Raw genomic sequence first — 26,019 nt, forward strand, 5'->3', positions numbered from 1 at the left:
AATTTAGGAATGACATAAATTATCATTTACAACACATTTAACTTTCATATTAAGATATATTTGCAAGTAAAAGAGAATATTCAGTAATGCATAATATAGGGCAGAATTTATTTATTGGGATTTGATTTAACTATTTTAAGTGTTAGGCTATTATATTATTATTACTATTATATTAAACTTATTAATTGTGCACATGGTCATGTAAATGGTCATTTATTATAGTTTATGTAAAATATTTAAATTGTTATCAGATCATTTTAACAAGTTGGTTGGTTGATTAGTGAGTTGGGTACTATTTCAATTGATTCTCCCTCAAAGAGCAAAAATGTAAGATGATAGGGAAAGATTAGGTTAGTAAGTGTATAAAATCAGTCCCCCTCAAAGAAAAGAAGGTTTTGTCAGGGGTGTCCAGACCTGTTCCTGGAGGGCCAGTGTCCCCTGAGTCTATTAGCAGGATTACACACCCTGTGCTAGAGGATGATGGAGGATGGTTGGGTTGGGTGTCTAGTTAGTTCAATATAATTAGTTATATTAGTTAGTTAGTGTATAAAATGATTCTCCCTCAAAGAGCCAATATGTTAGATGATAGGGAAAGATTTGGTTCGTTGGTTAAAGTATAAATTTAATCACCATCTAAACAGCCTAAATGTAAGATGGGGAAAGAAAGAGTTAGTTGGTTGGTTGGAGTATAAATGTAATCACCAATCAATCTAAATAGCCAGAATGTAAGATGGGGAAAGAGTTAGTTAGTTGAATTGTGCACAAAAGACCTACTAGTAAATGGTCATTTATTATAGTTTATATAATGTATCTAAATTGTTATCAGACGTCCTAGAACATCTGTTGGGTTTCCAGACACGAGGCTGTAACACTGATCTGTGTGTTTCTGACAGGTTTATTGAGAGACCAGAACAAAAGATCTCACTGGAGGACTTCCAGAACTTCCTAATTGAACATCAGAAGGTTAGATATGCATTTTTTCACTTTATTGCTCAAAGCAAACGAGCCGTCACTGTATTTACACATTAATTGGATGCATATGTTTGTACAGTAGAGTGAGTTGTTGAGGGAAGAGAATCTGTACTTCAGATGTTTGGTAATAGCCGTTCCATATAAATATATATGTGTGTGTGTGTGTCCTCAGGAGCTTTGGGCCACAGACAGTAACAAGGTGCAGGAGTTTATGTTCCACTACCTGAAGGATCCTCTACGAGAGATCGAGCAGCCGTACTATCATCAAGACGAGGTGACATTTACATTGACATTTATGTTTCTGGCAAACACATTTATGCAAAGTGACTAGTGCATTTACTCAGCGTGTGCGTTCCCAGGGAATCAAACCCATAACAAGCGTTGCAAGCGCCACGCTTTGCCCACATGACCACTTCCTGCTTCACTGCAGTATCGTGTCACCGCAGAATTGTCTCTTTGATAAGTTTATCCGGCTCTTCTTAACTTATTAGTTGCTTATGAATTTCCTAATCTATTATTTGCAAGAACTACTTAAATTAGGTATTTGTATTAAACTTAGAATTATTTTCTTACGTGATCATATTCATTGCATATATGCATTAATATTGAGAGAAAATGTTTATAAAACAATTATATTTTACACGCATTCCTCTTATTTTTAATAAATAATTGGAGTAGCTATTTTACACAAATCATAAAGGTGTCAACAAAGTAAAACAATTATTCTGCTCCTTCTTTAGAAAATAAAAATAGGAAAGAGCATTTCCTGGTTCATGTTCCCTTTACGGATAAAAAAAAACCCTTGTCGTATTTTGTACCCTCTCATGAAGATTGGAGCACTGAAGCGGTTGAGTGGTTTTAGTGTTTAGGTGTACATCAGCAGTGCTGAGGACTAACTCACACTGATGTCTTCAGTTTCAGCATGCTGACGTTAACATGTTTTGTGGTTCTCAGTTCCTCACGTACTTGTTCTCTAAAGAGAACACTATCTGGGACTCTCAGCTCGATCAGGTGCGGCCAGAGGACATGAACAACCCCCTGTCCCACTACTGGATCTCCTCGTCCCACAACACGTGAGTAGAGGCGTGATCACTGCTCACTGAAGCACATTTTCAGGATGTTTTAATATGTTTATTAAAGTTCTCTCTATGGGGTATCTAGTAACTAGTGGTCTCTAGATAACGTCCATCCTTTTTAAAAAAAAATGTTTTTATCCATTGGTTAGATAGATAGTTAGTTTGTTAGTGTATAATCCCCCAAAATGTTAGATGATGGAGAAAGGGTTAGTTGGTTGTTTAGTTAGATCAAACACCCGGTTAGATCAGGGGTGTCCAGACCTGCTCCTGGAGGGCCAATGTCCCATTGGCGGGGAGGAGGGTTAGTTAGTTAGTTAGTTAGTTAGTTAGCTTGGCATTTTTTGGATTGGATGGCTCACCTTTGAGGATTTAAAACAGTAACGGTCTTCTTGAAGCTGCTCACGGACTTTATCTGCCTTATCGGTGAGACTGATTCAAACTTGGCATCAACATGCATCGACTCCCAGTAATAATGCTGACCAAGAAGTGGATACTGCTGGGGTAACACCTAATATAGATTTCTCGGCTGGTCCATTTGTTACAAGACGCAATCCTACTGCTGAAGTAACATCCATGTTGAGTTCTCTTTACATTTCTGAAGTTGAAGATGTAGAGAAAGATGAATGTGATTTTAATGACATGACACAGAAAATCTATCGATGTTACGTATGATGTTTCACCTGTTGATACGCAACTTACTACTGTGTAAAACCCTACAGCTGTTTCTTCATTTTGTGGTCAGCCACCGATTCGTCTGGAATTTCCCATTTTTGGTGAGTCTTGTGAGACTGCTGATGTCCTCACCTTCATTGATCAGTGTGAAAATTACTTGGAAATCTGACCGCTTCCTAGTTTAGAGCTCATTGGGACCCTGAGCACAGTGTTGTGTGGTCCTGCTCTGAGCTGGTGGATGGCTGAGAAAAGGAAGATCTCCGATTGGCAATCCTTCAAAAAAGCGTTCAGGGCAGCATTTCTACTTCTAAGCTGAGATCGATGGTTCAACAACCTGGACAACGTTTGAGGGATTTTGCTTATGATTATCGGGCCCTTTGTCTAAAGTGGAAATCAGATATCTCAGAGGATGAAATAGTGAGTCGTGCTCTGAATAACATTTACAGGATATGCAGGATGTCTCAGAGGCACGGTGAGGAAGATTGAACAGTTGGTAAAGGTGGGTTCCATGGTGGAAAAGGACTGCATGGGGGCTAAAGACTACTGGAAAAAGGTTGACAGTTATAACTGCAAAGAAAAGACTGATAAGAAACAACCTGAACGTAGTACTTCAAAACATCTGGCTGGACTGAACATAGCACAACCTCATTCAGTGTCATCCCTCTTGTTGATCCCTGTAACGGTAAAGAATAAAGAGTTAAAGGCAGTTGCTGACACAGGAAGTACATTTACTGTGATGCAAGAGAGTCTGTGGAGATCATTAGGAGGAGACGTGTTGCGGTGCTCGGCTGGATATCCACAACGTTTCATATTGGCTGATGGACAAGTGCACCAAGTGATTGATCAAAAAAGCATCAGTTATAAGTGGCATAACCAGGTATGTCGATTGAACACGTATATTATATCTTGGAGGTTGGCCAAAACAGATATGGCCTGAAAACTGATGAAGGTTATGATTACTATACCTTCTTACCAGATGAGAGTGCTCCGGGGACTTCTAACATTGCTGCTGATGAAACCCTCATCCAAACTGTTACTACAAACCTTTATTATGCCCTACCTCCTTCCTGGGAACCTCCATTCAAACCACTAATATCTGAAGATGCACCAGTACTGGACTAAGATAAACCTGAGGAGCTGCAGAAGCTGATGGTTGCTTGGCCTCGTACAACCTCCAGTATCTTGGGAAGGACTGCAATGGAGAAACATAAAATCATGTTATCTGACACAATGCCAATTAAATCCAGAGCCTATCGGGTATCTCCCTTCAAGAAACATATAATTGAAGATCATGTAGGCCAAATGCTCAAAAACAATATCATTGAGCCCTCCTTCTCGCCTTGGGCCTCCCTTGTCGTCCTGGTCCCCAAAACTGATAGTTTGTACCGGTTCTGTGTGGACTACAGGAAAATAAACAGTAAAACAGTACCGGATGCTTATCCAATGCCAATCATTCACAACATCCTTGAGTCCTTGGAAGGCGCAGCCTTGTTTACTACCTTAAATCTGCAGTCTGGCTTTTGGCAGCTAGAGATGGAGGAAGAGAGTAAAGACAAAACGGCTTTTATTAAAACCAAAGGGCTATTTCAATTTCGGGTTATGCCTTATGGTCTCTGAAATGCAGCCGCCACTTTTCAGAGAATCATGGAAAAGGTTTTTGGCAGAGCTGAGACGACAATTCTGTTTCGTGTACAACGACGACATCATAATTTACTCCAAATCATTGGAAGAACACATCAGTCATCTTAATATTATTCTCCAAAGACTCACGCAGGCCAACCTTACCCTCAACATGAAGAAATGCCATTTCTTCAAAAGACAACTCAAATTCCTTGGACATATCATCTCTGGAAAAAGGAGTGGAGGTTGACAGAGAAAAGACAGAAGCCGTCGCTCAGTATTCTCTTCTCACTGCCCTTAAAACGCTACAACGATTTTTCGGACTTGCAGGGTGGTACCATAAATTCATTCCCCACTTTGCAGATATCACAGCTCAATTTAACAACCTAAAGAAAAAAGATGTGAAATGGGACTGAACCCCTGAATGCCAGGCCAACTTCGATAACATTAAGCAATCTCTCCAGAATCCACCCGTACTGACACAACCTGATCTCACAAAGCCATTTCAAGTACACACTGACGCAAGCAATGTGGGCCTAGGGACCATACTAAGTCAGCTAACCTCTAATGGAGGAAAGGTGATTGCTAATGTGTCACGAACTCTGCGAGGAGCAGAGATCTACTACTCCACTTCTGAAAATGAATGCTTGGCAGTTGTCTGGGCAGTGGAAAAGTGGAGACACTACCTGGAAGGTAGGAGGTTTGACGTCTATACAGACCATGCTGCACTAGCTTGGGCCTTTAACTGTCCCAAGACCAGCTCACGCCTGACCCGTTGGACCCTACGTTTGCAGCAGTTTGAGTTTCATGTTCATCATAGGAAAGGATGTCTTAACCTAGGCCCTGATGCATTGTCCAGATCGCTTGAACTGGTGAGTGGAGAGGAAGCACAGTGTTTAGCAATAACAACACCAAAACATCCTTCTGACACACCATGGATGAAATAGCTCAAGCCTAACAACAAGATGAAACCATTACTCGTCTGCAGTCTGAAACAAAAACGAGAAGGGTAAAAGACCCACAAATTACATTCGAAGTCCTCCAAGGGGTTTTATACCGTAAAGTGCCGGTGAAGAATAATGGGAACATGTTCCAGGTTGTAGTACCTCAGACATTAATTCCTGGATTTCTCCATTACTTCCACGATAACCCTCTGGGCGGACACATGGGTCAACTGAAAACGTTGCTGAGGCTGTTGGAAGTGTCATGGTGGCCAACGGTAACTGTGCGTTCACACCAAGCACGAGTAGCGCGTCAAATTCGCGTTTAACGCGTCTAGTCCATTGGCGCGTCCAGAGCGAAATTGAGGCGAAATCCGCTTGTCTGTTTGCAAGATGGCTGATGTTGATTGAGCATTCATCGAGAGAGTTACCGCATCGGAGCAAGGATCACCCTTCAGGACACCAACTACAGGCGCTCTATCCCAGCTGCAGAGTGCCTGTCCATCTGTCTTCGGTTAGAAAATGTTTATGAAATTTAAAAATTTCAAACTGTGGTACGGATACCACTGTTGGTGCTCTTTCTAGTGATACTCACTAGTATATACTCACTTTCTAGTAAAACTCAGTTAACTGTTATATTGAATATTATATTCTGCTATATTGCTATACTCCATTTTGAATGAGTGACTCCGGGCGGGAGTTTATCCCGTCACTTCACCACGTGACAGCAGCAAGCAGGCTCCTGATTGGTTAACGTGGCGCGAACAGACGCCAGAGTTCATATTTTTCAACTCAGGCGTCAGACGTAAATTAATGTCAAAAGCATGAATGCACAAAAAGCACCAAATAAAATCATACATGCGTAATGCGCATATCGCGCCAGATGCTCAATTCACGTCATTCGCGCTAACTGGACGCGCGAATGAGGTAAATTTGCGTCCGCCGCGCTAAACGCCTAATTCGCTCCGCAGGACCTCCAGACGCGCGTAAACGCGTCTTTACATTGACTTAACATTGAAATCACTCGCGCCAGACGGTCTATTCGCGTTTGATGTGAACGCAGCATAAGGATGAATGGCAGCATGTGAAGGGATGTGATAACTGTCAACAATACAAACATGACTATACTAAACCCAGTGGTCTTCTTCATACCACTGATGTAACAGAGCCTGGACAAATGCTGGGTGTGGACTTGATGGGACCTTTCCTAAGTAGCAAAAAACAAAGCACTTACCTGCTTGTCATCCTGGATTATTACTCGAAATGGGTAGAATTATTTCCCCTTCGAGATAGTAAAGCTCCAAAGATAGTTAGGATATTGAGGGACAAAATATTTACCCGCTGGAGGGTGCCAAAATACCTTGTGTCCGACCGGGGTGCCCAATTTACATCCAGTCTGATACCAGATCTCTGTAAGACATGGGGAAGTATCCAAATTTAACCACCAGTTATCATCCACAAACTAATCTTACTAAACGCATGAACCCAACTTTAAAGACCATGATTGCTTCATATGTGGGACAGTACCATCAGTTATGGGATCAATGGCTTGTTGAGTTCCCTTTTGCTATTAACTCTGCTTATCAGGAGACAACGGGCAAAACACCAGCCGAGTTGATGATTGGCAGAAAGCTCCAGGGACCGAATCATAGATCCCCCTCACCTAACCAAACCGCTTATGATCTCGTTGAACGACAGAAGATCATGGCAGAGGAAATCAAGAGGAGAGTCGAGGTCCAAAAGAACAGACAAGCAAGATACAGCAATTCCCGGAGTAAAGATACGCAGTTTCAGCCGGGTGATGTCGTCTGGGTGAAGACTCATCCTCTTTCATCCGCTACAAACAAGTACTCTGCTAAATGGGAGGGTCCAGCTGAGATAATAAAGAAATTGGTGCCAATAAATTACACCATTCAGTGAAGCATTCCTCCAAGAACAGACAATATAAATGTTGTTAAACTTAAACGCTGGGACGGCGCTCTCCTCTGATGCCGTCAGCTGGGGGCGGGGTCTATGTAGCAAAGCCTCATAAGGGGGAGATTATTTATATTGTGATTGACCTATGTATTGGTAGTCATTATAATGTCGTCATGGGATGTTGTTTTTACGTGGATAGGTCTTTAACTCTGTGACGAACTCTTGCGAGATTCAGAGGTTGACCTTGAATAGCGCAACGACACATCATCCCATAGAGGAAGATTGTAGTATATGAGGAGCGAACAGAGTTTGCTTGTTCATATCAAACCCCGGGATTTTTGAGTGGACTAGATTTTGGGACCGAAATATGTTGGTGGGTTTTTTATCTGTCTCATTGTGGAGCTTGGCGTTTTTTGGATTGGATGGCTCACCTTTGAGGATTTACGGTCTTCACGAAGCGGCTCACGGACTTTATCTGCCTTATCGGTGAGACTGATTCAAACTTGGCATCAACATGCTGGACTGAAAAACTATTTGCCCTCACGTCCGCACTCATATGAGAACAAACACACTGGGTTTATTTTGTCTTTGTAAGCTTTATAAATCTGTTATATACAGTTTGGTGCTTGAACGAATTGTGTGTGTGTGTGTGACTATTTTGCCTCCTTTATTTACTTCCTTAAAGATCTATTATTTATCTTGATGTAAAATTCTTAGTATACTAGTGGAAGTGTTACCCTGGAATTGCTACTTCCTACTTACTTATTTTATGCTTATCGTTTATTTTAATGAGAGAATCTTTGAGAGATTTTACAATAAGCAAATCAGATACCGCTTAAGAGTTTATTTCACGTGTTTAAAATCACATTAATGTTGAAACCCGTTTCCACCTCAGATTAAAAAAGGTGAATGTGACAAATTTTAATTCTGTATCCAGTAGTCTAGTCTAGACAGTGTATATATATATATATATAGTTTACTTTAACAAAGAGAAGTCATCTGAGAAAGTGTATTGTGTGTCTGTCAGTAACCTGTAAACCTTGAACAGAATCTAAAAAAGCCAGATGACGAGTGGACCGATTTCTATATCATTTCATATATGATATTTCAGATGGGTGAAGTCTTACTATGTTGTGTGGTGTCTTTCAATCAGGACTGATTTTAAATGTTGGTATTTTGCTTCTCTTTTGTCTGGTATGACTAGATTATAAAGCTATTAGGTGGTTCAAAGGGAATCTAAAGACTGACAGAATGGAAAGAATTTGTGAACGTGTTTGTACAGCGTCTGCAGTGTTTGTACGCTGTAATAAAGGTGAAAGCATCACTGATGCTGGGGTGTGAGGTGTGTATGGAGTAATGCAGACAGGTCTGACGTGTGTGTGCTGGTATTTTTAGCTATCTGACAGGAGACCAGTTTTCCAGCGAGTCGTCTCTGGAGGCGTACGCCCGCTGTCTGCGGATGGGCTGCAGATGCATCGAGTGTAAGTCACAGCACAACACTATTATTAGTAATGACCAATGCTTCATATACAAACAGATTCTAAAATATTACCATTCCAGAAACTAACATGCTGTAAAATACCTTTTTGCAATAATTGCATTGAATAATATCATCTCAAATACTTTTCTCCCAGTAGTAAAACTAGCAGGCTACAACAGTATGACACTATGCATGCATTTATATTATTGAATTGGTAAATAATAAATAATAAATATCCTGCAGTTTTAGTGTCCTGGGTTCTGGGATTTAAAAAAGAAAGTAAAAAATCTGAATTTTTTCTTTTTTTCTTTTGGTTGGTTAGTTTGTTTGATATGAGTTGTTTGTTTTTGCTTGTTCTGATTTGCTTTTCTTTCTTTTTTAAAATCATTTTCTGGATTTACTGGACAGGACACGCACAATAGCGATAAACAAAAAGCACAGAAATCTATAACAATTAAATTATGCTTTTATTTATTTATGTATTTATTTATTTATTTATTTTTGTTTGATTTATTTATTTTAGGAGCTGAAATTATAACTTTTATTTATTTTAGAACTATAACCGTAGGACTAGACTAACATGGCCAGATCTGTTGTTTTATGATTTGTGGCATAATAAAATAAATAACTATACTGCAGTTTTAGCGTCGCTCTGGGATACAATAAAAAGTAAATAAAATTAAAATATCTAAAATTAATGGATTTGTTTGTTAGTTTAGGATGGTTTTTGTTTTTTGTTTTTTATTCTTGTTTCTTATTTATTTGTAATTAATTTTCAAAATTTGTACAAAAAATAAACAATCAAACTAACATAAAACTCTAAAATGTATTACAATTAAATTGTATTTTATTTTTGCTTATTTTTAAGCAGTGAATATTGTTTTTGTAAACTAGAAATATTTATCACAACTACAACTATAAGACTAGACTTTATTAGACTATTTCACCTGAATAATGCTTACTATTGTCTTTTGGAGCTACTTTACAGCTGAACTCTGTTTGCATCATTGAATCATTATTTTCCTGTTTATCCTTATAAAGCCGTTTTAAAACAATATGTATTGTATAAAGTGCTCTGTAAATAAAGGTGACTTGACTACAATTGCAAGTTTTATGATTTGTGGCATGTTGTTGTGTTTCTGGCAGGCAGTTATAATGTGTGTGTGTTTTGCAGTGGACTGCTGGGACGGTCCTGATGGCATGCCTGTCATCTACCACGGTCACACCCTCACCACCAAGATCAAGTTCAGCGATGTGCTTCAAACCATCAAAGAACACGCCTTCGTCACGTCTGAGTGAGTGTCTCTGGTCAAACCCACATGACGTCTGTGCTCGTGTGATGATTAGATATGGTCATCTTTTCAAGAATGTGCGGTGTGCGATAATCTGATTACTTTGCTTGTGTTTGCATGCAGCTATCCCATCATCCTCTCCATCGAGGACCACTGCAGTATTGTCCAGCAGAGAAACATGGCCTCCTCCTTTAGGAAAGTTTTTGCAGAGATGCTCCTGACCAAAGCGGTGGACATCTCAGCGGACGGCCTGCCCTCACCCAATCAGCTCAAGAGGAAGATCCTAATCAAGGTGAGAGTCATTGGTCATGTGTTTTTGGCTCCTCCAGCCAGTTGCTCAACAAGGCCTGTTTATTGTTGAATTGATGTGTTCAGCACAAGAAATTAGCTGAGGGAAGCGCGTACGAGGAGGTCTCGTCTTCAACGCCGTACTCGGAGAACGACATCAGCAACTCCATCAAGAACGGGATCCTGTACCTGGAGGACCCCATCAACCACGTGAGATCCTCTTCATCCACTCTTACAGGACGGTTTAATCTGCTGACATGATGATCTCATGATGAATGTGCGCTGGTGTCGTCCTCACAGGAGTGGTACCCTCACTTCTTCGTCCTGACCAGCAATAAGATCTATTATTCTGAGGAGACGTCAAGTAATCAAGGGAACGAGGATGAGGAGGAGCACAGAGAGGTGAGGAAGACACACGGACTAACCATCTGATGTTCGCAGTGACAGGTTTTCAGTTGCTCAGCTAGTTTTTAAATGGGGTCCTTGTGGATCCTTAGAGTCGTAGACACTGTAAAGTGTCATTTTCTTTGTATTGTTACAATGTCGTTCGTATATGTAAGTGAACAATGGGGGTTCGAGTTAAGTTTCCTGGGCTGAGAAATTCACTTTTGACAGCTCACGGATAGTCTGATCAGCAGAGGGTTATTAATAGAGCTGTTATTGTAAGAGTAGGTTTATCACTGAAAATGGTATCGTACTTTGTCTACTCGTTAAACAGCATTATGGTAAAAATGAAGTTACAGCTTGCTTTCTTACAGCTTTCCCACTTAATATTAAGTATGTAATTTATATAATATTTAAATTAATAATTTGGTACAATAGCCTTATTGTGTACATTGTATTTGTATTCACAAAAAAAACCTTGCAGCTGTAATATATATCTGTAATAACATCTATAATTGCACTGTTGACACTTGAAACAGACTCATATCCCCAAACCTGTCTCTAAACGTACCCGTATCCTCCTCAATAGCAGCACAAGTGTTTTGATGGAAGTATATAGTAGTTAAAGACACTTAAAGGGGTGGTATAATGCCCTTTTCACAAGATGTAAAATAAGTCTCTGATGTCCCCAGAGTGTGTGTGTGAAGCTTTAGCTCAAAATACCCCACAGATATTTGTATATAGCATGTTAAAGTTGTCACTTTTTGAGGGTGAGCAAAAACACACAATTTTTGTGTCTTTCCCTTTAAATGCAAATGAGCTGCTGCTCCCGGCACAGGGGGTGGAGCTTCAAGAGCTCGTGTCCTTTTTACCTCACACAGACATGCACTGAAAATGTCAACAACTTTTAGCCTTTTATGTTCAAACCGGAGTCAGAATGATGGAGAGACTCAAGAAGTGACAACGTGTATACAACATTTCTGAATGGTTAGTTGATGAATTTATGTAGCTTATGTCATTATCTTCTTGTCATTAATTAGCATATTCTGTCATGATGATCTATCAATCGTGTTCCGGGGGCGGGGTTTTGTGAAGAGCCACCTTGATGGAGAGCTGAGGATCACCACCAACACCCGCCTCTGTAGTGATCATTTTACACAGGATAGTTTTATAAACTTTCGTCAGAGACAACTGGGATTCACTGATAATCCGCTGTTACTGGTGAATGGGGCCGAACCGAATCGGCCTTCATCCTCCTGTCCCGCCGACAGCTGGTGCCATCATCGGCAGTGCGTGCCCATGAGTCATCTATCCCGCGAGTGGGCGTGGTTTCAGCGCAGCCAGTGGACACGCCCCCAGCGTTTGAGAGCAGAGACCACTGCTCATTTTTTCAAGATTGTGATAGCTTATTTTATTTACTTGGCTGCTTTTTTTTATCATTCAAATTTGGCTGGGTGGCTAATAACACATTTTTCTGTGGTGTGACAAACTCAGAACACATACTTCATTTTGACTTTACAGGGACTTTAAAAAGCGATTTCTTTAAAAGCAAATCTCTCCCTTTGCTCTGAACTTTGAGTGTTGTAACTTTGCAGATGTTGTTTATGCTCAAACAGCAACATTACACACTAACTAAAGTTACAAAAGTGAAATCATAATCAACCACCCCTTATATACAGTATAAAGTGTCCTTTTCCCCCCCAACATGTAGCCAGGTCATTATGAACTTTTTTAGCCAAGTTGTACATTTGAAACACAACTTGATAATGCTTTGAGCCATCATTAAACGTGTTGTACTATCAGCTCTGTTTAACACAGGTTTCTGCCCAAAACTTTTTATAACTCTGTTTCCCCAGAAGTTCCTGTGCTGCTTTCGATTGATTTTTTTTTTATTGCGAAGGTTAATGCTCAAAATACTTTAAAGTACCTTCCTCAACGCTGATGAATATATAGTATTGTTTCCGATTTGTTGGTTTAACAAGTGGTTAGTTCACAGTAGAGGTGGGCAATATGACCAAAATCTTAATCTTAGCAATTTTATTTCACGATAATGATATACATCACAATATAGTTGTTTTGCTTAAAATAAGGTTTTTATGATATAAAAATTGTTGATGATATTGAAATTTCATAACTCAATATCACAATAAAACTAGCCTAACTAACGTAGACCTACCTGAAAAACGTTTAGTTTATGTATAATTAAATTGTAGTCAATGTACACTGTGTACATTAAATATAAATGTATTCTTATTAAAGTTACTAAAGTCATTCAGTCAAAAGCAGTGAGTGATTTTATCTTTTTCTTTTATTGTCGGATCAACATTAATGACAGGAATATTAGGCTGCTGTCACTTTAAGAGCGAATGCACGGATCTAATATAGTGACACGCATCGGGTTTCTTTTACGTTCTTTTCTGGTTTATGTTCACTTAAGACATGAATGTCTGTGTTTATGAGGATACTTGGCATTGGCAGAGGCATGGTCTCTCTGACACGTACCCAATTAGGCATCAAAAAGCCCTCAGTTCAGTCCTCGCGTGCTCCATGAGCAGCGGCTTCATGTGTGTGTGTCTAAGAAACCAAATAGTGTGTGTGTCATCAGCCAACCAAATAGTTCTCTTTTCAGCTGCTTATTGTGCTTCAACAGTTTACAATCACTTGTTTTTAAACCGCAATGCGTCCAAAATCTGTACCGGTTGACATTTCTATTAGTTAATCGCTATGTCACCCACACCAAATTCACGGTAAAAGCAAACCATTGGTAATTTAGCTCGTGGTTTCTGTGTGAATGCATTAGTGTGATTGAACTCTTCTCCTCGTGTTCTTTAGACCAGTAACGGCATGGACCAGCACGTAACGGAGAAGTGGTTTCACGGTAAGCTGGGTGCGGGACGCGACGGGCGTCAGATCGCGGAGCGTCTGCTGTCGGAGTATTGCCTGGAGACCGGGGCGCCCGACGGCTCCTTCCTGGTGCGCGAGAGCGAGACCTTCGTGGGAGACTACACACTCTCCTTCTGGTAACAACAACCTCGTCACGGGCACAGAGTAGCAGCTTGACCGATGGTTTACGTAGAAACAGAACTGTAAAGTAAAAGGGTTTCTGTTGCCCCCCCCTCCTCAGGCGGTCCGGTCGCGTTCAGCACTGCAGGATTCACTCTCGCCAGGAGGCCGGCAGCCCCAAGTTCTACCTGACGGATAACCTGGTGTTCGACACTCTGTTTGCGCTCATCACACATTACCAGCAGGTTCCTCTGCGCTGCAACGAGTTTGAGATGAAGCTGACTGAGCCGGTGCCGCAGACCAACGCTCACGAGAGCAAAGAGTGAGTCTCCACACACCTCACACACACCTCACGACTGAAGCAGCAGTGAGGAACCATGATTCTGTCATCATTTACTCAACTTCCAGTTGTTCCAAACCTGTGTGAATTTCTTTCTTCTGCTGAACAAAAAAGATATTTTGAAGAATGTGTGTAAACAAACTATTGACCGCCATAGTATGGATAAAAAAAGGGAACTGTCACTTTAAGAATAAGGATGCTATGAGAGTTTTGGTCAGCATAATCACGAAGTATTATTTCGTTTGTGACCTACAATGATATTATCATGTTATGATGTACAGTTCTGAGGATGGATAACAGTATACTGTCTTTCTATGTTTATAATAGGACTAAACATTTTGAAATAAGAGAACTTATCAAAGAATAAGCAGAAAAATATGATAATGGACTTCGAATATGGGTCGAAACAGTAATTGGGGAGAAAAAAAATTGTTTGTATTTTATTTTATTGATAGATAATTATTTATATGTATGGCCAACTACATTACAGTGGCCAATAAATAAGTAAAATGGTGTAAAAATAAATAGATTGAGCTCAGTTGAGTGTGAGTGATTTGGTCAGTAAGATTTTCTTTGTTATTTGAAGGAAGTCTCTTCTGCTCACCAAAGCTGCATTTATATGATCAAACGTACAGTAATACAATGTAAATCAGCTGTTTTCTATGTGAATATATCTTAAAATGTAATGTATTGCTGTGATCAAAGCTGATTTTTCAGAATCATTACTCCAGTCTTCAGTGTCCCATGATCCTTCAGAAATCACTCTAATATGAGGATCTGATGATCAAGGAACGTTTCTGATTATTATCAATGTTAAAAACAGTCGTGCTGCTTCATATTTGTGTGGAAACAGTGATACATTTTTATCAGGATAGCATTTATTAATTTATTAAAGTGCTGTTCGTCACTTTCGATCAGTTTAATGCATCCTTGCTGAATACAAATATGAATTTCTATAAATTAAAAAAAATCTGTAACACTTTATATTAGTGTCATTTTTGCACATTACTATAGTAATATCTATAAATTATGCAAACCACAAGTAACCTATAGTAAGTGCATGTTAATTATTATTTCTCAATATCTAAATATATAATTACACTGTAACAAGGGCACCTTAACATAAAGGGTTACACTTTATTTTAAGGTGTCATTGTTACAGTGTAATTATATATTTAAGTACTGAGTAATATTAATGAACTACATGTACTTACTATAGGGTTAGGGTAGGATTAGGGTTTGGTTGAGGGTTAGTTGCATGTAATTATGCATAATTTACTGTCATTACTATAGTAAGTACATGTAACATATATAACAAGGACACTGTAAAATAAAGTGTTACCAAAAGTCTTCCTGCCTCTCCTCTCGCAGGGAACAACAGCGGTGGATGTGGAGCAGGGGGTTGTGTGTTTCCTGTCTTCCTTGTGTTTTCCCGGTCTAATTTCAGCATGTGTGTGTGTTGTGTGCAGGTGGTACCACGCGTGCCTGTCCCGCAGCCAGGCCGAGAACATGCTGATGAGAGTCCCACGTGACGGGGCTTTCCTCGTCAGGAAGAGAACAGAAGTCAACTCTTTCGCCATTTCCTTCCGGTAAAATCCACACTCCCGCTTTCATGTTTTTATTGTGTCCTTGTTTCTGTAAGTTTTCCTCACTCTGTTGTTTGCTCTCTCTCAGGGCGGAGGGCAAGATAAAGCACTGCCGTGTGCAGCAGGAGGGACAGACGGTGGTTTTGGGCACTTCTGAGTTTGACAGTTTAGTAGATTTAATCAGTTACTATGAGAAACATCCACTGTACCGCAAGATGAAGCTGCGCTACCCCATCAACGAGGAGACGCTGGAGAAGATCGGCACAGCTGTGAGTGTGTCCACGCATCCGTCTCATCTGATCTGTGCTTAACCATAGTTTACCTGAAAATGATAATTCTGTCATTTATTTACCTTCATGTCGTTACAAACCTGTATGACTTTCTTCTGTTCAACACAAGAAGATATTTTGTAGAACGTTTTGAAACCAAACTCTTTTGGTGCTCATTGACTTCCATTTGTATGAACAAAGAAAGAAAACGCTCAGACTTTTCACAAAATATAGTTAATGTTCCAGAGAGTACAGATAGGCTCTGTTTACGGCTGGTATTAAGATGCGTTCGGTCGATCGGATCACAAGTGGACGACTCTAAACACAGGTGTAAACGGGGTGTCAAATGTTTTGAGCTTGTCCACTTCCAGAGGTTGAAAACACATTCGTCCGCATTACTTCAGTAGTGTAAACGCTCATGTGGACGAATGTGTTCAAACAGACACAAAAGACCGTCTTCTCTCCGTCTCCTGAACTAATGCGTGACATTATGAGAAGAGCTCTAGACAGACGGGGTTTAAACTGTCGGCTGGAGACTCAAGTTTGGTTTGAAGATGAAAAACATATCAAGCACAATGTTCTCTCATCATTCCTGTATTCTAACACACACTCACAGCGTTCGGCTGGTCTTGTGTCTGTCAGAGCAGAAACTAAAGCTGATTCTCTCCGTGTGTTTCCCGTCGTCTCCGGTCGTGTTCATATGTAAATTGCATGAGCTTAAAGTCCATACATTTACCCGCCCATAGACCCTCCCCTTGAAGAAATCAGGACAGAAGTGGTTGAAAGTGGACAAAAGAGATGATTAAAACACCAGGTGTAAACAGGGATGTGTCTCCCTCGTCCACTTGTGGTTTGAACAACCGAAACACTCTTAACACCAGGAGTAAACAGGGCCATAGTCATAGAACGGGCAGAACGACAGACATTTTTTGGTGAACTTATCAAAACGTACCTTATCAAAGCTAATCAGTGTGGAGTGTGAGTTAGAATAAGTGGTGCCCATTTTTATTAACTTCCTCCTGCTATTTGTGAGTGTGAGTTCCTCTGAAAGAGCTCCAGTGGTTAACCCTGTAATAAGTATTTATAGAGAAAAGCGTCGGCTGCAAGTCTAGGCTGCACACCTACAGTCTGATGCGCAGAAATCCCCAGCTCTGATGGACACACACTGCAGTGCATGTGTGAAGCGTGAGGAGAGCTCACTGAGATGATACAGAGACACTGGCATCATGAAGTTCTCACGCTGTGTTCTGCCACCATCACCATATCTCACCAAAAGATCTCACCGCTGGCTTGTGCATTCAGGTCACACTCATTATATACGGCCTAAAATGCAAACGTCCTCATGTTTTGCTTCAGGACGACAGTTGAGGGTCCGTTTTCTGTCATGAGCTGGAATTTAATATCAAGACTGTATAAAGTATAAAGAAAGTAAATAAGATATACCGTTATAAACATGGATATCTATCGGTGCAATATGCGTCACATGACTAAACGTCATAGTTTTCAAACAGCTTCACAAAGACACTCAAATCTTAGTGAGTTAAGACATTTTTTAAGATACGTTTTTATAAGTTCATAAGAGTGCAGTTTTTGAAGAAGTTCTCAAGTATTTTCTTAGGAATAAAATGACAGAAGTTGGTGTTATCTGGAAGAGCGTGCACTATATTTTCGTATCTATTGGCTTGACTGGAGTTTCTTTACATGGACACTAATGATCCAATTATAAAACGACTAGTCGCACATTTCGAATAAAAAGTCACATGTAACCGCGTCAGTCGGAATGAATTGGCCAAGTCCGATGAGATTTGATTTGTTTTGTTAGGGGTGGTTTAAACCGTTGCTAATCCGTTAGCGTGAGATGCTGAGGTGTGCGTACGATGGACTCTTCCCTGTCCCATGAGGCCACAGGAGAGCGACACCAGCAGGAAACGCTGGACTACTGTGTTCGGATTCATCAACCGGAATGATTTCAGAGGTGTCCATGTAAACACAGCTAGTGTCATGCTTTTTAAGCGAGTTAAAATTAATTATTTGATATCATTATTTTAAACGAGGCTGTCTCAAGGTGGTGCGCGCTGTTCTCGAAATATTCAGTTTTTCTAAAAATAAGTTATTAAGTTAGAAAATAAGAAGAAAATGGCTGCTTTCTTGATAAGTGCTGGATCTTATTTTGAGACACCGTATCCTTGAGCGCATCTGGACACGTCCAAGAATTAATCGATCATTTCGTTTAGGAGTGGAAACTGCCGTTCCATTATTTGAAAGGATGTCAGATTTACCGGTTAATTGTTAGTCAGTTGAAGTGAACGCTCTCTCTCTCTCTCTCTCTCTCTCTCTCTCTCTCTCTCTCTCTCTCTCTCTCTCTCTCTCTCTCTCTCTGTCTCTCTGTCTCTCTGTCTCTCTGTCTCTCTGTCTCTCTGTCTCTCTGTCTCTCTGTCTCTCTCTCTCTCTCTCTCTCTCTCTCTCTCTCTCTCTGTGTGTGTAGGAGCCTGATTATGGGTCGCTGTACGAGGGCCGTAACCCTGGATTCTACGTGGAAGCCAATCAGATGCCCACGTTTAAGGTACCTGTGCTCTCTAGCTGCATGTAAACAGTGTTTCTCCTTGTGTTGGGTTTAGTGTGTGACACCTGTGTGTGTGTGTGTGTGTAGTGCACAGTACGAGCCATGTATGAATACAAAGCCCAGCGAGATGATGAACTTTCCTTTAATAAGAGCGCCATCATTCAAAATGTGGACAAACAGGAAGGAGGCTGGTGAGTTACTGTCCAATCACAGCTGACAATTCAACATCAAAAAAGCACCACATCAAAAAAAAAAAAAAAGATTATTATTATTTATTTTTTATATATATATATTTTTTTTATTATGTTCTTTTCATCTTTCCTTTTGGTTTGTTCAGAAGCTACATATCAAGTTTATTAACTTGGAAACCATTTTCAAACTGGATTTCAGGGAAAAGTTTAGAGAAAAGCAGTGTAAAAAAAATTTATAATAAAAAAATTAAACTAATGGAGTAAATAAACACATTTTATTAAAATAATAAATTGATTAAATAAATACATTTTGATTTAAATCAACAAAAAATGATTAACGTGAATATAAGTATAATAGTAGGATAAGTAGAATACAAAAAAATGTAATAATGTGTAATAAATGTCTTTATACTTGACAATATACACCTGCATTTTACATTTTTGGATGATCATATTTGGGAGTTTGTAGCTTCTAAAAGATTGAAAACCCCTGCTATAATGTATATCATCTAATTCTATTCTAATATTAAAATGATGTATTGTAAAAAGTGTATATATAATGCTTTTCAAAGAGGCTTGTGCCGACTAGCCTCAGCTGATAGAGCAGATTGTGAATCTGTTGTTGAGAATAAGACAATAAGAGGAGTTATGGGGAGGACGGTGTTCTGGGAACCGGAGTCTCTCAGTTCACGCTTGGCTTCGCAGGAACCAGATAGCAGGATATAGAAACACAGTGGTGAACTCAAGGGCCAGAAAGACCGAAATAATAGAGTGTTTATAGATACAGAAGTGATACTCGCACTGTGATTAAATGTAAGCTAAACTGAAAATAGGCATCAGCTGACCTGAGACTTAAAGTGGGAATCAGTTTACTAAATAACATAAACTTGACTGACTGCTTCATTTGCTCTTTAAGGCTCGTTCATACCAAGAACGGTAAATATAACTATATTAGTGTCCATTTTGTCGTGTGTCTGCCGCTTAAAATGCTGGAGCCCGTGACAGCAGGATGGATTCTGATTGGCTGTCAATGTTTTTATCGTTCATCAGCTGGAAAAAGTATTTCTGATAGTGATTCCATGATATTGTTTCTCTGTGCCGTTACTGTTATAGTGAAGTCTGCTATTCTTTAATATTTAGAACAATTTGTATAATTATATCTTTATCGTTTTCATCACCGTTATCATCCTTGGCATGAATGTGTTTTGGTATACTCTCTTAACTATAACAATAACTATACCGAATCTATGAGAATAGTGAAGTCCAAACCACTATACGATAACGACACAGATTATTTTCAGCTGATGAACGATGAAAACATTGACAGCCAATCAGAATCCACTCGACTTTAAAGAGCTGGAGCATTTAGAGTGTGCTTATAATAAACAGAGCAATATCTGCTGTTGTGTGGATGCTAATAAAGTGATAGATATTGTTCTTGTGAGCGGGATATTGTTGTCATGGGACGTTATTATTGTCAGTGTTGGGAAAAGCTACTTTAATAAAAGTAATGCATTACAATATTGTGTTACTCCCTAAAAAAGTAGTTTAGTACTTAGTTACTTTTTATGGAAAGTAATGCGTTGTTGCTTACATCTGGGCTGGGCTTGTGTTTGAGTTTAACAACAATAAATAAAAACTTCTGTTTTTGGCCAAAAGCCCTTTCACTCCAGAAGAGAACTGAATAAACCTCAGTGTGAAGCTGAGGTGGACAAAGTGCACAACTTCCTCACTGGAGGGAAAGTACAGAGACTACTGGTCAAATATTACTCCGTTACAGGTTAAAGTTGTAAAGACTGATTTTTACTGAAGTAAAAGTACAGAAGTGCTTGTTTTTAAAAGTACTGAAGTATCAAAAGTAAATGTCAATGTGTTTTTTATTATTGTTATATGTAATAGTTACAGTACCGTATGCCTCTCAATCTATGCCTGCCCTCATATCAATATCACATATATTTCTAGAACACAGTTCCAGTCGTGGGATTGGATGTGAGACTGAATAAATGGACTCAATAACGTCCACAATGGTGTCGTCGGACACCCAAATGGCTGATCCCTCAAATAGTGCCCTATTTAAAGTTTGTTGGCTTTTAGTATGAATATGATAGCCTTACTACTACATATATATCATATAATGGCTTATCTATAAGCTAGTGTGCTCCAAAACAATGACAAAATTCGCATTTAGAAGACCAAACCCAACGCTGAAAATGAAAATCAGGTTGATGTCAGAATCCAACACCAGATTGACTCCAAAACTTACTGAAGGCACTCGTTATTAAATATTTTAAAAACTCTATAAAAACCATAGTAACCATCTTTGACAACTACCAACCACCTAGTAACACCATAGCAACTACCAAAAATACCTTAGCAACCACCCTGAACACCCTACCAACGTCTAGAAACGCTCTAGTAACCACCATAAATACCCTAGCAACCACCAAGAACACCCTAGCAACTGCCTAGCAACCACCCAGAACACCTAGCAACTGCCTAGCAACCACCCAGAACACCCTAGCAACTGCCTAGCAACACCCTAGCATCCACCCAGAATACCATAGCAACTGCCAGATTTAATCTCTGTATTGTGGTTGAAAATGAAAATAAGGTTGACGTCAGAAACCAACATCAGTCGAGCTCTGGCGTCAACCCGACTTTCATTTCCAGCCGAAATCCAAAGTCTGTCGGCTAAAAGCCGGATTCTGATGTCAAACCGACGTCGGGTTCTGGCGTCAACCTGACTTTCATTTGAAAAGTTGCAACCAAAATGCAACCCCTCACTGACGTTACTACCCAAGGTTGTAGTGAAGTTAAAATAAAGTTTCCATAAAAAAATAATACTCAAGTAAAGTACAGATACTCAGAAAGTGTACTTAAGTACAGTACTCAAGTAAATGTACTTTGTTACTGTCCACCTCTGGTCTGAAGGAGCGCTAGTGCACCCCTGAACAGTAGAGGGCGCCGCTCAGACAACCTCACGGTTCCCCTCGACGCCGGGACAGGAGGGCTGTCAGTCAACACATGGGAACACAGTTACTTGCGTAACTTATTTGAACATGAAACTCAGATATTTTGTTGTAATTTTAAAAGTAATGCATTACTTTACTCGTTACTTGAAAAAGTAATCTGATTACGTAACTCGTGTTCCTTGTAATGCGTTACTCCCAGCACTGATTATTCAGCCCTGAAGGGTCAAACATATTAATATTTATTCAAAACTTAATGCGAAAAAGAAGTGCTGCATGGGGTGTATAAAATCTCGGCGCTCTTTGGTTGTGGGATAGTATATCTCTGAAGACAAGAATTCCAAGGCACTCGAATATTAGTGAAAAAAGTTTAAAAAGCCTTTATTTCATTCCTGGCTTAAAAATTGGTGAGAAGTGCACCTACGCGTTGCGGCTACATGCCTTCATCAGGGTGTGTATAACAAACAGCGTCTCAGTTCATTTAACAGCAGCTAATTAATTAAATTAGAAACACCTGGTCACTGTGTAAAGCAGCTCGAAGAAAAAAAAACAAAAAAACATCTCTCACACAGACGTCATAAAGCATGGAAATATCATCATAAATATAATGCATAAAAAAAATTTTTTTATTCTTTTTTTTTTTTTAAATATATATATAACTTTTTATTTTATTTATGTCATGCTCTGTTTAAATGTCTAAACCATTAATATCAAACTAGCCAGAAAGTCTTGTTTTCTTGCCGGAGCCTATTTTACCTGCTTTTCGTGATGTGTGTGTGTGTATGTTTAAACCTGTCTGGGCCACTTCTCTCATTCAGTGTTGATTTAGTTCACAACAACACGAAGAACCTGAAAATAAGTGTGTGTGTGACGTCTGTTCTCCTCCACACAGGTGGAAGGGAGACTGCGCTGGCAAGAAGCAACTGTGGTTCCCTGCGAATTACGTGGAGGAGATCAGCCCGTCGGCTGTGGAGCCGGACCGATCCGTGAGTGTGTGCTCAATCAGACACGTGTGTGTCAGAGCTCCTCATGCCGCTCTGTGCTACGACCTTTAACCTCTCTCTCTCTCTCTCTCTCTCTCTCTCTCTCTCTCTCTCTCTCTCTCTCTCTCTCTCTCTCTCTCTCTCTCTCTCTCTCTCTCTCTCTCTCTCTCTCTCTCTCTCTCTCTCTCTCTCTCTCTCTCTCTCTAGGCCACAGAGAACAGTCCTCTGGGAGATCTCCTGAGAGGAAGTGTGGACGTGTCTTCCTGTCAGATCGGTGAGTGTGTGTTCCTCTTCCCTGATACACACTCATCGTCAGATCACTGTTTGAGGTCCTTACAACAGTCATGATTCAATGTTGTTTAGCTTTTTAGCTAGAATATTTCATATAATAAATATGCGTGCATATATAAGTCTATGGGTGATTCTGTAGAAATGGTTCAAAGTCAGAGTTGGAAACATCTTGAAAAATGTTGTATAATATAATATCTAAGCTTCACATTTCTAGTAATTGTGTAGTTAATTCTCATATTGTAGTTTACATATATTTAATATTTTTCCTCTCCCCAAATGTGTCATTACCGAAACACAATAATAAATGATTTGATAAGACGGGTTATATCGATCTATTAAGATTTTGTTTACATCTAGCTTGTAAATATATTTTTTGCTATTTTATTAAAAAGTTTTCATAGATAAATCAATAACAACTACAAATCTAACAATATTTCAAGTTTAATTTATGATATTTGTTGTATTTTGAATCCAATCTTTCTCAAAACATCCCATGTTTCGGTCGTGACTGTAGCGACGGTAATGTGTTGGTAGCGGCCACATCACATTACAGAGTTTTAACTTGCATGCTAATGATTTGCATAACTGTACTAACATTTTGTTTATTTCCCCCAAATAAAGGATTATGTTCCTTTTTGTCACAACGTTTCAGTCGTGACTGTTTCGATAGTGACTATTTTAGATACTTTTGAGCCTAGCTCCAAGATGCTAATCAGCACATGGTAACCTAGCACAGTTCTGAACAGTTGTACTCATAAAAACTACATTTTATGAAATAACAGGCAAAAAACATTGGTCACACAGGGTTCGTACGGTCATGAAAAACCTGGAAAAGTCATGGAATTTTAAAATGGCTATTTCCAGGCCTGGAAATTAGTTTTTCAAAATATCCGTGTACTTGAATTTGTTTAATTAATAATATTGGTGAAACAAATTGCAATACTTTTTTCGTTAGGGTGATCAGTCGAATCACGTGACTCACTTGCGGCGAATTTTGATTGTAGGTGGGCCTCCAGAAAACTAGATGGGCCAAAAGAAATGGGTTCCCCTTCATGTCCGTTTCAGCGCTTTTCTGCGGCACTGAGGACAGCGACTAAGTAGGCATACCTGTGTGGCTCTTGTGTCGCTGTCCTCAGCTCAGTGCTTCAAATGAAAATAAGCTGCTTTGCGTTTTCATATTAGCTATAGGCTAGCTACCGTCTGTATGCGCCTTTCCATTACAGATTTGAGCAAAACTTTTTTTTTTTCTTCTAAATATCGATAAATAACTTGCAAAATGACGGCGTTTCCATTAACCGATGTTAAGCAACTAAAACTTTTTTTTTTCCTCTCGCGATCAGTCATTCCAAAAATCATGGCAACGGAGGACGTTAGTAGGTTTATATCTCAGCCACCGCCCTACAAATTATTATTATTAATGGAAGGAGACGTGTCTTATCCAAGCATTAATGTCAGGGAAAGACCACATATATAGGCTAAGTTTCTTCATGTTTCTCCCTTGATTGTGGCATTTCTTTGAGAGTAGGCTATCCCTGTAATTATTGTTTCTTTTATGAGTTTAATAAAGAACCCTGGCTGTCATGTATTCTTTCTGTCCAAAAGGTCCGTGTTCTTTTGTGTCCACTCTTTGAAATCCCCAAATGAAAAACGAAAAATGAAGGGTTGTTGTAAGTAGGCTATTTTTAAAACGCAAAGTTGAACACCAACATTTGAATTTGAACTGTAGGCTACACCAAATGCTGCGCGAAAAAGAAAAAATATTGACGAATATTCAGATTTTTGTTTGACTTTTTGCCTCTTTGTTAAACATTTAAAATATATACAAATTAATATGGATGATTTTTTTTCTTTTAAAAAATGTCTTTTGTCTTTTATTTTCCGTGTTCGCATTTATGAGGAAAAAACAATGTTACGTGACCGTTCTAATCCGTGTATCATTCGTTCAGTTCGTTTTTTGAATTAATATTGAAAGTAGAAAAATTTGAAAACAGTTCCTTTTTCGTTTTTTTCCAAAAACCGAAAAACAAGAATTCAGCTGGATTTTTCGTTTTTCGTTCTCAGTTAGAAAAATGAATAAACAGCTTGAATATTCGATTTCTACACGTGGGCGGGAATTAAACGCCCCTTTCCTCTGATTTGTCAGCCGAAGATCAAACTGTCCCGTCATCAGTTCTGCACAGCAGAATAAGAGTCCTCCGTTGTGCGGATTCTTAACACATTTATTGCAACTACATTTAATCTTTTTCTCATCAAACCACCAGACTAACGAATGTCTCGACACAACCCGTACCGGGGAATAGACTAGATGGGGCTTTCTTCTGTGTAGACCAGGAGTTCTCAAGTGCCAGGGGGTCCGTGAAATAATTTGCTATTTTCCGGATTGTAAAGTCAAGTCACGGGTTTTTTTTTTTTACTTGAAGCACGCTGTGATTAATCTTAATGTTGACCTTCAAAAATATATAGGCGCACCAAGAAGGCTATTGGCTGTAGGCTATTTTGGTTGATTTTTGGTGTGCGCCAGAAAGAATATAATAATCATTTATAATAATAATTATTCTTATATAATAATTTCAAAGGCGTGATATGTTGTAGTCATTTTGAAAGTACACAAATAGACATATAAATGTTACTGTTTCGAATGAGAGTATTAAACGACAGTAGCTATTAAATCCCCTGTTGAGCAACACAAGTGATGTCGGGTGTCGCAGCCTGTTCGTTATTAAAATAAAACACAGTCAACCAAACATATAAAACGTTATTCTGCTTAATTGGTCTGTTGACATTCCAAACTAATTTCCCTTGCTGTGGAGATGCTGATTTACGTGTAGGCCTATATTGGGACTCGAATGAAGTACGAAGCCTTCTTTACATTATTAATTAGCATCCAAATGTTACATTGCAAATAGGCTACTGGACGAATGAGAGATGCCCGAAACCAACGTCTGCTCTGGACAGTTTCAGTTTCTCGTTAAAATACGCATATTATGTTATTAATAGTATTTATAATGTTAATGTTGTATTTTATTTACCGGTCTTTTACACTATTTATGAATATGCTTTTTTTACAACGATGTGACGCGCGCGTTTCCCTCTCAACATGACCCGGCGCGCCACGCACAAGCGCGCATCCTAGAGATATAAATTATAATACATTTTAATAAAACACAAGGCCTACATCATAA

General features: G+C 39.3%; 1 protein-coding gene and 1 long non-coding RNA gene across 3 annotated transcripts in view; one reads left to right on the forward strand and one right to left on the reverse strand.

Moving 5' to 3' along the window:
* plcg1 (phospholipase C, gamma 1) overlaps positions 1–26,019 on the forward strand; it is a 91,756-nt gene that overhangs the window by 53,278 nt on the left and 12,459 nt on the right. For both annotated transcript variants that reach the window (XM_082144988.1, XM_082144987.1), the window contains exons 9-24: positions 894–963; positions 1,145–1,246; positions 1,927–2,045; positions 8,594–8,679; positions 9,853–9,973; positions 10,094–10,262; positions 10,346–10,468; positions 10,559–10,660; positions 13,475–13,662; positions 13,767–13,967; positions 15,455–15,574; positions 15,660–15,840; positions 18,326–18,403; positions 18,491–18,594; positions 22,456–22,549; positions 22,754–22,820. In XM_082144988.1, the coding sequence (XP_082001114.1) occupies positions 894–963; positions 1,145–1,246; positions 1,927–2,045; positions 8,594–8,679; positions 9,853–9,973; positions 10,094–10,262; positions 10,346–10,468; positions 10,559–10,660; positions 13,475–13,662; positions 13,767–13,967; positions 15,455–15,574; positions 15,660–15,840; positions 18,326–18,403; positions 18,491–18,594; positions 22,456–22,549; positions 22,754–22,820 (1,925 nt within the window). The remainder of the gene's footprint in view (positions 1–893; positions 964–1,144; positions 1,247–1,926; positions 2,046–8,593; positions 8,680–9,852; positions 9,974–10,093; positions 10,263–10,345; positions 10,469–10,558; positions 10,661–13,474; positions 13,663–13,766; positions 13,968–15,454; positions 15,575–15,659; positions 15,841–18,325; positions 18,404–18,490; positions 18,595–22,455; positions 22,550–22,753; positions 22,821–26,019) is intronic.
* LOC309480698 overlaps positions 15,847–26,019 on the reverse strand; it is a 46,324-nt gene continuing 36,151 nt past the window's right edge. Inside the window, exon 5 of the long non-coding RNA XR_014199732.1 lies at positions 15,847–16,204. This is a non-coding gene — a long non-coding RNA (uncharacterized lncRNA). The remainder of the gene's footprint in view (positions 16,205–26,019) is intronic.

The sequence above is a fragment of the Leuciscus leuciscus genome, assembly GCF_965113295.1.
Source record: "Leuciscus leuciscus genome assembly, chromosome: 18".
In the NCBI taxonomy this organism is placed as follows: Eukaryota; Metazoa; Chordata; class Actinopteri; order Cypriniformes; family Leuciscidae; genus Leuciscus; species Leuciscus leuciscus.